Source organism: Dromiciops gliroides, chromosome 2 (assembly GCF_019393635.1).
Source record: "Dromiciops gliroides isolate mDroGli1 chromosome 2, mDroGli1.pri, whole genome shotgun sequence".
Taxonomy (NCBI): Eukaryota; Metazoa; Chordata; class Mammalia; order Microbiotheria; family Microbiotheriidae; genus Dromiciops; species Dromiciops gliroides.
Genome location: NC_057862.1, coordinates 71,887,567 through 71,901,362, shown reverse-complemented (window position 1 = coordinate 71,901,362; position 13,796 = coordinate 71,887,567). Strand labels below are relative to the sequence as shown.

Genomic DNA, 13,796 nt, shown 5'->3' with positions numbered 1-13,796 from the left:
AAACAAACCACAGAACCACCACCACCACAACAACCAAAACATTTGCTACTATGAGCACAGGCCTTAACTTGGCACTATGTATAAGGATAGTCTGAATAATTATATACCAGAGCTATATCATCTGACACCCTGAATTGATCCACACCAAGTGACAATAACTACAATCTTCTTCCAACTATATTTGACTATTTGGCACAGTGCCAGCATCTAAGGAGTAGCTCACATATTGTGTGAAGTTCCACCTGAATATTGTTGTCTCTGGAGCTCCAAAGTACTCTATTCTGATGATGTTGATGTAAATTAGTAGCAAGAGAGACATTCATGGTTCAGTGTGATGTGTTTTCAATGAATCAAAATATTTGTTCCTTCAGTGTGAATTCCTGTTGTACCATATCTTCCAATCCAATATTCTGCTTCCAGGGTTTGTGCATGTAAAACACTCCCTCAGAAGCCAAGTTAGGGAGACTATTATTCATTGTTGGTTTTTATATTGATCCATAAAAACCACCTGGTCTCTCCTCTGGGAAGGCAGCATGATGCAATGAATATGACTCCAGGCTTGGAGTCCGGATGATCTCAGTTCAAATCTTGCCTCATACACTGCATGACTTTAGGAAAGTCAAGTCACTAAACTTCTCATTGTCTAATTATTTTTCATTTATAAAATGGGGGTGGGGTGGAGAGATAAATTTGATGACCTCTAGTCTCTTGCAGTTCTAAGTCTATATGGCTCCTATAAACTTCTGTCATCCTGACCTTGAATCAGTAGATATGAATAATCATTTTTTATTTTATGAATTTTTTCATATTCCCTCCAGCATTTGTTATTTTCCTTTTCAGTTAATCTGACAGTGGTGAAGTGGTATCTCAGAAGTTGTTTTTTTTTTTTTAATTTGCATTTCTCTAATCACTAGTGATATAGAGTATATTTCCACATGACTATAGATAGCTTTGATTTCTTCTACTGAAAACTGCCTGTTTTGACCACTTATCAACTGAGGGAGGGCTCTTATTTTTATAAAGTTTAATTCAGTCCCCAAATATTTGGAAATGAGACCTTTATCAGGGAAACTTGTTGTAACCCCCCCCCCCACTCTCCACCAAGTTTCCAGTTTTCCTTCTAATTTTGACTGCATTATTTTTAATTATACAAAAGCTTTTTATTTTCATGCAATCAAAATTACCCATTTTACTTCCCATTATCTTCTATATCTCTTGTTTGGTCATAAACTCTTCCCTTATCCATAGATCTCACAGGTACATTTTTCTATGCTTCCCTAATTTATTCATCATATCACACTTTATGTCTAAATCATTTATCCATTTTGACCTTATCTTGGTATGCAGCTTGTGATGTTGGTCTATGCCCAATTTCTTTCAAACCACAATCCAATTTTCCCAGGAATTTTTGTCAAATAGTGAATTCTTGTCCTGAAAGCTTAGATCTTTGGGTTTATCAAATACTAGATTGCTATGGTCATTTACTGCTGTGTATTGTTTATCTAATCTATTCTACTGATTCATCCTTTTATTTCTTAGCCAGTGCCAAATCATTTTGATGATTACCACTTTGTAATATAGTTTAAAATCTGGAACTGCTGGGCCACCTTCTTTCACATCCCCCTACCCCCAATGATTCCCTTGATATTTTTGATCTTTTGTTCTTCCAGATAAATTTTGTTACTATTTTTCCTAGCTCAATAAAATAATTCATTGGTAGTTTGATTGGTATGGCACAAAATAAGTAAATTAACTTAGGCAGAATTGTAATTTTCATTATATTAGTTCAGCCTACCCATGACTAATTAATTTTTCTCCAGCCATTTAGATGTCTTTATTTGTGTGAAAATTATTTTGTTATTGTGTTCATATAATCCCTGGAGTGTTCTTGGCAGGTAGACTCCCAAGTAGTTTATATTTTCTTCAGTTATTTTAAATTGAATTTCTTTTTCTATCTTTTCCTACCAGGTTTTGTTGGTAGTATATAGAAATGCTGATGATTTCTGTGGGTTTATATTATGATGCAACTTTGCTGATGTTGCTAATTGTTTCATCTATTATGTTGGGTGATTCTTTAGGGTTCTCTAAGTTTACTATCATATCATCTACAAACAATAATAGTTTTGTGATAGTTTTGTTTCTTCATTACCTATTTTTGTTCCTTCAATGTCTTTTCCTTGTCTTATTTCTATAGCTAGCATTCCTAGCAAAATATCAAATAATAGTTACAATAATGGATATTCTTGCCTCACTCCTGATCTCATTGGAAAGACTTCAAGTTTATCCCCATTACAGCTAATGCTTGCTCTTGGTTTCAGATAGATACTACTTATTATTATAAGAAAGGTTCCATTGATTCCTAAGCTTTTTAGTGTTTTTTAATAGAAATGGGTGTTATATTTTGTCAAAGGCTTTTTCTGCATTTATTGAGATTATCACATGATTTCTATTAGCTTTGTTATGTATATACTGATATTAATAACAGTAACTACTATGCTGATAGTTTTCCTAAAATTGAACCATTCCTGTGATAAATCCCACTTCGTCATAGTGTGTGATCTTATTGATGCATTGTTTAATGTCCTTGCTAGGGTTTTATTTAAAATGTTTGCATTAAATTCATTAGAGAAATTGGTCTATAGTTTTCTTTCTTTGTTTTTCTGTCCCTCATTTAAATATTAAAACCATATTTGTGTCATCCAAAGAATTCAGTAGGGCTCCTTTAACTATTTCTTTCAAATAGCTTATATAGTATTGAGATTAATTGTTCTTTAAATCTTTGATAGAATTAACTTATGAATCCATCTGGTCCTGGTGATTTTTCCTTAGGGAACTCATTTATGGCTTGTTAAATTTCTTTTTCTAAGAAAGGGATATTTAAGTATTCAATTTTTTTCCTTCTGATAATCTGGGCAGTTCATATTTTTTAAACATTTATCCATTTCACTTAGATTATTAGCTCCCTGAACCCCCACCTCTCTATTTTGGAAATACATTTTTAGCTCTTCCAGAAATTCTTTTTTTTGTTTGTTTGTGTCCAATTCATATTTGTTTTTCCAGCTTTGCTTGTAGCTGTTTTGACTTCATTGTCTTCTTCTGAGTTTGAGTCTTCACCTTTCCTGTTACTGCAGTAGCTTTTTAGGAGTTAGGATCTTTTTGTTGTTGTTTGCTCACTTTCCCAACCTATTTCTTGACTTAAAAGTTTATTTTAATACTGGGTTCTGTTCCCAGTGGGTGATGGACGGGGCTCTGTGTCAAGCTTCAGGCTTTTTTTTTGCACTGCAGTTTTCTTGTTCTGGGGGATTGGATATTTATTGTACTTCCAAGGTGGTGTGATCTAGGAAGAGGTGTGGTCATTGTTCTTTTGGTCTGTACTCTGGTCTTTACCCAGAAAGAGCCCGTGATTTCTTGAGCTTGCAATGGATACTGTGCTTCAGGGTTTCTACTCCCTCTTGACCAAAAGTGCTCCTCTGCATCCTTGAACGATGACCCTGAAATTGGTATAGGCAATGGAGTTGTCAAATAGCATCTGGTCTCACATCTAGTGTTAGCACAGAGGTACCTGTAGTCTCTTTCTGACCACTTATGAGATCCCTTTACCATTTCTGGCTTGGGAGTTCCTGAAGTTGCTATTGCTTCTGTCTCTACTACTTCATCTCACCATTAGTGTTCCATCCATGAGGGCTCTGAGCCAGCCTCCTTCTCCATATCACATATCTCTCTTTCCTCCTTCATATGTTGTCTTGGGCTTGAATGATGTCTCTCTCTCTAACCTTTTATTGTCCCTGTTATTCCATAATTCTATTTGTGACATTATTTAAAAGATGTTTGGAAGGGAATATTGCAAGAACTTAGTTGAGTGTTTATATACTCTGCCATCTTGGCTCTGTCCCCTGCCCATTCCTATAACCCTGTGTACTTGATAAAGTTCAACCTTACAGATTTATTACTGTGATAAAATAATGGAATTTGGCAGATGCCCAAGGGTCCCACCTGATTGATTTAGTATTGTTTGAATTGGGTGAGAATGAGAAACTAAGTACCTACTTGGGAATGATTAGATATAGGCCACACCTGGCATTCCCTGAGTGATGTATACTGCTGGTGTCAGCAGGGGGACCACTCTCATCCATGCAACTTGAAGGACTTCCCTTTTAGGGCAGGGAGAGAAAAAGGAGAAAAGGGAACGCTCACTCACAGGAGCTCTTTCTTTCCTGTTGGTAAGCTTCTGAGAATGACTGGAGAGGGGCTGCATAGCTGACTCCCATGGAAACTATGGACCCCAGGTGGTGAGTTAATAGAAACGAGGTCAGCTCTTCAAATTAGCTTAGCTGGAAGCACGTTTGGGGATTGAGTCAGTCTTTGCTAGAGCCAAGAAGCTTATCCATTTTTCTCTTCCCCTGTTCCCTTATCCCTGGCTTTATTAACTTCACCTTTGTTGTATATTTTATTCCCATTAATAAAACCTGATTTGTTTGTGGAAAAGAGGCTGTTAATCTCCTTTCTTATTAGCCTGAGAGAAATAACTAAAAAGGCAGTTTGGAAGATAAGAAACTTTGGATCTAGAGGTCCCTCATTATTTTCTGAACCCCAGTATTACAGCGAGTCACCCAATTAACTCTCCAGATATTAAATTTGGCCCTTACATTACTGTGATCATTTGGCCAAACATCTCAACCTTGCTGGACCACAATTTCTTCCCCTGTAAAAAGAGGAGGTTGTATTAATTGGCATATGAGGTTCCTTCCAGATACAAACCTATGTAATATTTGCTGAATTGAATTATTACATGGTTCTCTTTGCAATTGTCAGAGTATTCTGCATAATCAGGAGTATCTGGAGGACTTCATCGTCTAATAATATTAGCTGGTTGGCTTTTATAGAGTAATTAACATAGATTATTTCATTTCATCATCGGCATAACCCTGCAAATTAGGTGCTATTATTATCCCCGTTTTACACATAGAAAACTGAAGCTGAGACTGGCTGGTGAATATCTGAAGCAGAATTTAAATTCAGGCCTTCCTGATTCCACACCCAGCATTCTATCTACTGTTCACCCAAACTATCTTCAGTAAGGAATGCCATTTGAAATTTTTGAAGGATTCACTCCTTATCTGTTGCAAACACGATTGATAATGACATAAACAGGTAGCCAATAATAGTTTTGATCAGGGGATTGATGTGGTTGGTCTTGTTAAGTAAGATTATTTTAACTGTGTGAAAGAAGAATTGGAGAAGGAAGAAATTGGAGGTAAGGGGACCACTATAATATGTCTCCTTTATTTCAATGCTAAAATTCTTGAAATAATTTTCCATATATTAGTGGTTTTCAAACTTTTCTACAGTGACAGAGACCTATATAGTTTGTTTGTTTGTTTTTAGTGAGGCAGTTGGGATTAAGTGACTTGCCTAGGGTCACACAGCTAGTAAGTGTTAAGTGTCTGAGGCTGGATTTGAACTCAGCTACTCCTGAATTCAGGGCTGGTGCTCTATCCACTGAGCCACCTAGCTGCCCAAGACGTATATAGTTTGAATCAAATGTTGGCAGAACCTTAGGGGTAAAATCCTTCAAAATTATTATTTTTAATTCCAATGAACAAACCATATAAGCTATTTATTAAAAAATAAACTTTAGGTGATTTTTTGTAGTATAGTTTGAGAAACACAATGATACATGATGCCTTTGTTTCCTCAAAATACTCCATCTCTCTTCTACCCCTGAATCTGACTGCTGTTATCATCATTATTATTATTTTCATATTGTTTTAGGGACCTACAGAAGAGTTCTTCTCCTCAAGAGCTCAGCAGCCATGCCTATTCAAAGATCAATGACAGACAAATCACACCTCATTGGTCAGGAAGTCCTATGTGTATCTTTCTGGGTCACTCCAGTATCTTTGTGAGCTTTCAAGATGCTATATTCAATGTAATTCCTCTTTTATTCTCCAAGGCATTCAAAAATTATTCTCAGAAGAATGGCACCAACTGCTTAGGAAGCTACTTAGAAGCTATGTTATCAATGCAAAGGGAATTGCAGAATTACAATTAACCAGAAGTTGTTAGCTTCTTCTGGCTTGAACCTCACCTACTGGTATAGTATGGAGGCTGAATAATTAGCTAGTTAAGTAGCATTTATTCAAGGATATGAAAGCTTTTCATAATTGTCATCAGTGCACTATATTAGTAGATTATAGATCAGTGGATAATTTTTTAGTGTAGAGGCAGTGTAGTGCAGTGGATAGTGTAGTAGACTCGAGGTCAGGAACATTGAGATTCATATCCTCTGACAATTATTGGCTGTGGGAATGAACTGGGCTAATTTGCTTCAATTCTCTTTTTTCAGGGAACTCCCTAGGACTTCTGTACAAAGTCACCAGTAGTTTACAATCTTTGTAGATGGAGGGAATTCCCATGCAGACAGTTACTCAGGGATATCAAATTCACAGATCTTAATAGTTTTAAAGGTAAAAGGGTATGTAAAAGGTAAAGGGATACAACTAAACCTTTTATTTCACATAGGGAGTTCCCAATTAGCATGTTCAAAATGCAGATCAATTCCTGCTTTGCAATCTATAGTAATAGAGGGTTGCCTGGGAAACTTGAAAAGTTAAATGAATGGCCAGAGGTTACACAGACACTATGTGTCAAAGGCAGGATTTGAACAAAGGGCTTCCTGACTCTGATGCTAGCTTTCTTTCTTTCTTTTTACCTATTTTTTAAAAAATCATACAAGTATTTTATTATCTTCCAGTTACATGCAAAGCTAGTTTTCAACATTTGTTTTCATAGTATTTTTAGTTCCAAATTTTTCTCCCACCCTCCCTTCCCTCCTCCTTCCCCAAGACAGAAAGCAATCTGACATGGGTTATATATGTACAATCCCATTAGACATATTTCTGCATTAGTCATATTGTGAAAGAAGACTCAGAACACAAGGGGAAAAACCTCAAAAAAGAAAAACAAACAGCCAAAAAGTAGAAACAGTATTGTTCAATCTGCATTCAGAATCCACATTTCTTTTTTCTGGATGTGGAAAACATTTTCTTTTCTTTTTCTTCCTTCCTTCCTTCCTTCCTTCCTTCCTCCTCCTCCTCCTCCTCCTCCTCCTCCTCCTCCTCCTCCTTCTTCTTCTCCTTCTTCTTCTTCTTCTTCTTCTTCTTCTTCTTCTTCTTCTTCTTCTTCTTCTTCTTCTTCTTCTTCTTCTTCTTCTTCTTCTTCTTCTTCTTCTTCTTCTTCTTCTTCTTCTTCTTCTTCTTCTTCTTCTTCTTCTTCTTCTTCTTCAGCAATTGGGGTTAAGTGACTTGCCCAGAAATTGCACAGCTAGTGTTAAGTGTCTGAGGCCGGATTTGAACTCAGTTCCTCCTGAATCCATGGCCAGTGCTCTATCCACTGTGCCACCTAGCTGTTCCGATCCTCTTTAATTTTATACAGATTGAAATTGGGAGAATGTAAGCTTCTTGAGGGCAATGACAGTTTTTATGTTTGTTTCCTTAATAAGATATGGCAGCTAGGAGGTAAGAGTACTGGATGGGGAATCAGGAAGACCTGAATTCATACCCTAACTCAGACACTTACTAGCACTATGTCCCTGGACAAGCACTTAACCATTGGTCTATTTCATCATCTGTTAAATGGGTATAATAATAGTATCTACCACAAAAGGTTTTTGGGATGGTAAAATGAGATAACACATGTACAGTGCTTTGTAAACTTCAAAGCATTACAAAGACATGAGCTATTAATATTGTTACCAGCAGCAGCAGCAACAGTGGCATTAGTGCCATGGAAGCATTACGGTGCTACTTATTGGAAAGAAAGTCAGGCTCAGAATGAGGAAGAACCAAGTCCAATCTAGCCTCTGACACATGCTGGCTCTATGCCCATGAGAAAGGTATGTAACCTCTTTGTGCTTCTAGGTCACTCGAAGGATTATAAAATGTAGGTCGTGTGATCCTTTACATCAGTAGAAGGAATTTCTCCATCAGGAGTTTCTTATATAAGTGAAATAGCAGATCCAATCTTTAAAAGAAAAATTGAACAAATAGTGCCTGGCATATAATGATTATATTAATAAAGGTTTGTAGAATTCAATTGGATCTAGAAAATACGGAGTTTGCTAACATTGGATTTAAGTCAGTAGAAATTATGATTCTACTTCTTTCGTCCAGCAGTTTAGAAGCTGGTCTTTCATGTACCTGGGGAGAAAAGTTCTGGAGTGGTGTAAGCTGAAACTTTTGCACCTGAAAGAACAATAGAGAAAGGATTTTGATTTTTATTTCTTTCCTCTTCCTCCAGGGTCTGTTGGGTCATCCCATGGAGCCAAAAGAGAACTAGACAGGATGTTCATTTTTAATCAATTTTATTTTTCTTTGTTCCTAAGCCATACCCTATTTACACCAGTACACTGGCTGTGTTCTCAGAGAGGACAAATTCTTTCAATCCTCTGGGGCAGCCCTCCCGCAACTTTTTGTTTGTTTGATTTCACAACATTCCCTCCCTCCTGCCAGCCAGAAAAGAAAAAAAAATGGTGCTAAAAATGTTGCCTGGTATGTTTTTTATTATAACTCGAAGTGAACTTAAATTACCTTTGGTTTGAGAATTTGGGGAAGAGTTTTGTGAAACATTAACAAAACTGGAGACAAGCAAGAGTTTTAGAAGACTAGGTTTTAGGCTTCCCCGACCTGGGGAATATTTCATGTATCACTGCCACCCACTTGAAAGACTTGAGCTTCGCTGAAGGTCTAGAGGCAGGGTTATCCTGGAGGCAGACTGATGCTAGCTTTCATTACCACCTGAGCAAAGGTGGTCATGGAATCATTGAAGCTTAGAGGAGGAAGGGACTGCCAGAGGTCATCTCATCCAACCTACCATAGGAAACAGAAATGCTATCTATGGTATCTTTGATTAGTAATCACTGAACCTCTGGCATAGAAGACTTTTAGTGGTGGAAAACAAAGCTATCATAAGAGACAATTCCACTTTCAGACAACTGCAATTATTAGGATATTTTTCCTTAAACTGGGCCAAAATCTTTCTCTCCATAATTTTCCTATTCATTCTATCTTTGTTCTCTATAAGTATTGTGAGAAAATAATGGGATTTGGCAGATACTCAAAGGCTCACCTGGAGATTAATCTAATTAAGTGAGAATGATTGATTTTGCTGATTAGCCTACTTCAAGTTAATTAGATTGTAACCACACCTGTCCAGTCCTTAAGAAGGTATTGTTCTCAGAAGCTAAGGATTTTTAACTCAACTCAGGCCACTTTCAAGTCCAGTGAACCAATGGATTTGGATAATGCTAACCAATAAATTTGAAGCAATGTGTAAGGACCGCCTCTTCTCTAGACCTATAAAAAGCTTCCATACTCAGTTTGAGAAGAGTTTGTGATTGAAGCAGGCTCATGGTAGAGGGCTTGAGGAAGAACCAGACCAGGCTGCAACTCTAGGCTAGATATGCCTTTTCTTAACTACACATGTTCTCTTTTTTCTAATACCAAGTATGCTGGAATAAATGCTTAATGCCCAAAGACTGGTGCTAAAGCTTATAATTTAAGGTGACCACACAGATTTTTTAGACATCATAGTTAGATTTTAAACATCACAGTTGGTGACCACGAAGGGACTGCTGAACCCCTCAACCTTCTGATCTTCACACTGGGTAAGAAATTTTATGTTTGTACCTTTCTCCTATTTTCATTGATTTTATGTGCCTGTCCCTTTAAATTTTCAATTGGGTTTCTTCTACTTGCTAAGTACCTAAGTACCTGCTAAGTACCTGCTTTTCTCTAACTTTAGTCTGGTTAATCAGACAAAGGGGGCGGGAATCACATTAATACCTTAAGAAGGTATTGTTCTCAGAAGCTAAAAACTTTGAATTTAACTAGAGACCACCTTCAAGTCCAGTGAACCAATGAATTTAAATGACACTAGCCAATCAGCTTGAAGAACATCCCATTTCTGGGAGGAGAACATGAAGTAGGCTAATCAGCAGTCAATCACTCTCACTTATCAATCAGTTTAGATTAATCTCAGGGTCGGCCTTGGAGTATCTGCTAAATCCCCTTATCTACTACATTCCCTTATCTTGACACATTTGCTAGCTGAATAGATCTCAATGACCTCATCATTGGGTTTCCTGCTTCCATTCTTTCATCCGTGCATTCTTTATCTGATTGTTGAGTAATTTTAAGATTATTCTTGATCACGTTAGACTGCTATTTAGAATCCTCCAGTGGTATCCCATTGCATGTGAAGTAAAGTGCAAGTCCCTAGTATACAGGGCCCTCTATAATTGATCTCTATTCCACTTGTCCAAACTTATATTATTCCTCTTCATGCTGTCTGTTTGGATCACTATCCAACCTTGATTCCTTTCTTACCCTTTAACATTCTTTTGTCTTTTCTTATACATGAGCAATCCTCCCAGTTGCTGGTGATCCCTTCCCCCCACCCCCCACCCATTACTTTATATTTATTTTGTATATACTAATATGTTTAGGCTATCTCCCCAAGGTTATATATATATATAGTAGACTCTATTAAGAGAACCTGGATAGCACCAGGTGTGACTAATACAGCATCTCGAATCTGCTCGGGCTGCTCCACATGTCAGTCTTATAATCAGTATGCTTTTAAGGCCAAAGCTTATGGAGGGCGTCCCCTAGCATATACACCTTTTGAGCACCTACAAATTGATTATATTACTATGCCAAAAGCAGGACATTATAAATTTTGCCTCGTTATAGTTGATCAGCTCACTGGGTGGAGGCCTTTCCCAGCCCCCGAGCCACAGCTGCTTTTGTTGCCAAAATTCTTCTTAAAGAGATAGTACCTCGTTTTGGCCCACCAGCCCGCATCGATTCTGACAAAGGCACACATTTCACTGATTCGATTTTATCCCAAAACTACTCTTTCTTGGGAGTGACTCCAAAATTCCACACGCCCTACCATCCACAAAGTTCAGGCCAAGTTGAACGTATGAATAAAGAGCTTAAGAGTATGATTGGCAAATTATGTACTGAAACCCATTTGAAGTAGAAAAGTAGAAAAAGAAATTTAAGGCGAAACAGATAAATGGCATCTGGGTGTCTCCGGAAGGTAAGCCATTTCTTCCCCGGAAATTCTACCACCAGGTATGCCTCTTTGTTCACAGAAAAGGCCATTTTGGTACACACTGCTCCGCTGGTCTCCTGGCTGCGCTGCACAGACAGACTCTGACTGGAGTTTGACTTGGCCCGGCTTTCGGTTAACAGCACGCGCTTGACTCGGTCTCTCTCCCCAAAAGTGGCCTTGGGTTTTGGTGAGTTTTATACAGAATATAGACTAAGCCTAGACTTAAGATGATTTGTATTGTATTTCTACTTTCCTATCCTTCTAATCAACATCACCTTGTGACTACCATACAATAAAGGCTCTATCTAGAAAACCAGAAGCTTCTTCCATTTACTAGTCTGGGAGATAAATTAAGGGAAAGGTTAAGTAGGGGAGATTTATGATCTAATATCCAATTTTAATCTCACTATATATATATGTGTGTGTGTGTGTGTGTATGTATTGTTAAGGCTAAAATTCTAGCTAAACTGTCTAAAATATCTGAGTGGTCACCAATAAATTATAAGCTTTAGCAAGAGTTAGACTTTTAAGCATTTATTAAGGAGAATAAGAATTTGGTAAAGAGAGAAGAAAAGGCCTAGATTCCTATCTATTAAAAGGAGAGCCCATTTCTAGCTCCCTTCTCCACCAGCATCCCCAGGAAAAGAGAAAGAGGCAGAGCACCTGTCTCCCCCTCCTCCTCCCACCAGCAAACATCACTTCCTGACACCAAAGATAAGAGGTCCTGCCCTCAAAGACTTTCCTTTGTGTTGGAGCTTTTCTACAGTAACTCTCCAGCAGGTGGCGTCATTCCAATCATTACAGTAGAGGGGTGTGTGTGTGTGCTCGCGAGTGTGAGCGTGTATAAAATCTCCCCTAATAGCTTTTTAAGGTCAGGGACTCTCATTTTCATTTTTTTTCCCAACTTGTAAACATATTTCTTTTATTGACAGTAAAATTTCAAGGAAAAAACAAACAAACAGGTATTTTCCTTTTGTCCTGAGAATTGTGCCTGAGCCGAAGAGGTCCAGTCTCTCCTAGCCAGTTTGGTTGACTGAAATGGTCCTCTGAACTTCAGTCACTGTCACTGGCCTCCTCACTAGAATTAGAAGTACCCCCCTCACTACCATCCTCTTGGGATGAGTCATCAGTGGCACTGAGGAAGGAGGGGCTGGGCCTGTGCTGCCCAGGCCCTACCTCACTTCCACTCTCCTCTTCTTCATCCTCTCCACTGCCCTTGGCTAGGCCTTCCCCATCCTCTTCCTCTTCCTCATCCTCCGAGTCAGCGTCACTTCCAAAGATCTCTTCCTTGTCTCTGGCTGCTCGGGCCTCATCCTCACTGCTCTCCTCCTCCTCTTTGTCCTCTCCACTCCCACTCTTCTCACTCTCCTCTTCTTCCTCATCACTCTCACTTCCTGATTGCTCCTCTTCCTCCTCCTCACTTGCTTCCTTTTCACTGCCACTTCCTTCTTCCTGTTCTTCATCTGAGCCTGGGGCCTCTTTCTCCATCTCTATGTCCATGTCCTCTTCCTCCTCTTCTTCTGGCTCATGGTTCTCTAGCTGTGCTTTCCGAGCCTCCTGAGCTTCCAGTTCCTTCTCGTTCATGTCCCGGTGTTTGACCACCAGTAAGGCATTGGTGCCTGCCTGCACTCCAGCCTTGGCTCTACGTTTACTGAGGCGGACCCTGGTTTCCAACTCATTGTAGTAGACTCCATCACCTTCCCGAAAGATGAAAAAGTAGTTTTCTTCATAGCCTTTACTAGCCTTGTTCTTCACATTCCAGTTGTATTCCCTTGCTATCTTATAATCATAGACATCATCTGGGGCATAGTCCATCTCCTCTTCCTGGTCACGCTTCCTCTTCCGCATGGTCTCTTCCCCAGGCAGGAAGTAGGCCACAAACTGGTTGCCCTCCTCATCCATCATTCCCCTGATCATGGCTTGAGACATCATCTCTAGGGCTGCAGAACCACTGGTATCCTTGGGGGCTGGGTCTGAGTCAAAGATCACTTGGGCACAGGGATTGATCCACATCTTGAAGTCTGGGAAGACAGGCATCACCTCGACAGGAGTCACCCTTGGCTTGCTGTAGTGTTGGGAAATGGGCTTCTGGGCGTCCTCAAAAGTCTTCTCAATAGCTGTGATCTGGCTGTCCCGGTCTTTGTAGATCTCCTCCTCAGTGAACTGCTGCTTCACAGACACCCCGATCTTGACTTCGGGCTTCTCATTAGAGACCCCATAGCGGTTGAACTCCGTAGAGATGTATTCTGTCTTTCTCATCCAGGGCACCACCTTGGCATGCTGCTGGGACCGCTTGGAGCTGGTGGGGGCCTGGATTTCTTCTTCCAGTAATTTCTCATCGGCTGGATCTAGGAGAACATTGGGGTCGATTCGGTAGGTGTCCGGGTTGATGAGATCGATGGTGACTCCCAGGTCCGGCTCCGTGAGCAGGTCGTGCTTGTGCTGCTTTTCTAGAGATGTGGCCTTATACTGGACGAACCGGTTCTGGTCAAAGGGATACCTGATGAACTTGGGATCAAAAGGGATGTCCGGAAGACTGTTACAGTACTTGATCCGACAGACCACACCGGACCTCTCCGGCAGAGACCTATGGGAGTTGGGTCTGTGGCCATCTTCCCGCTGGGCCTGCGTCTGGATGGTAGGAGCCATGACGAGGGAAACAAGTACTCCAGAGGGCC

The 13,796-nt window shown here is 39.5% G+C and overlaps 1 protein-coding gene across 1 annotated transcript; it reads right to left on the bottom strand.

Annotated features, from left to right (window-relative positions):
- Window positions 1-12,171: 12,171 nt before the first annotated feature.
- Window positions 12,172-13,796, bottom strand: LOC122744003 (RNA polymerase II-associated factor 1 homolog). Its single transcript, XM_043989294.1, has one exon. The coding sequence runs from the start codon at window positions 13,765-13,767 to the stop codon at window positions 12,172-12,174; it is 1,596 nt and encodes a 531-aa protein (XP_043845229.1). The 5' UTR covers window positions 13,768-13,796.

Coding starts and splice junctions, on each gene's coding strand:
- LOC122744003 (XM_043989294.1), bottom strand. CDS start 13,767: ATGGCTCCTACCATCCAGACGCAGGCCCAGCGGGAAGATGGCCACAGA.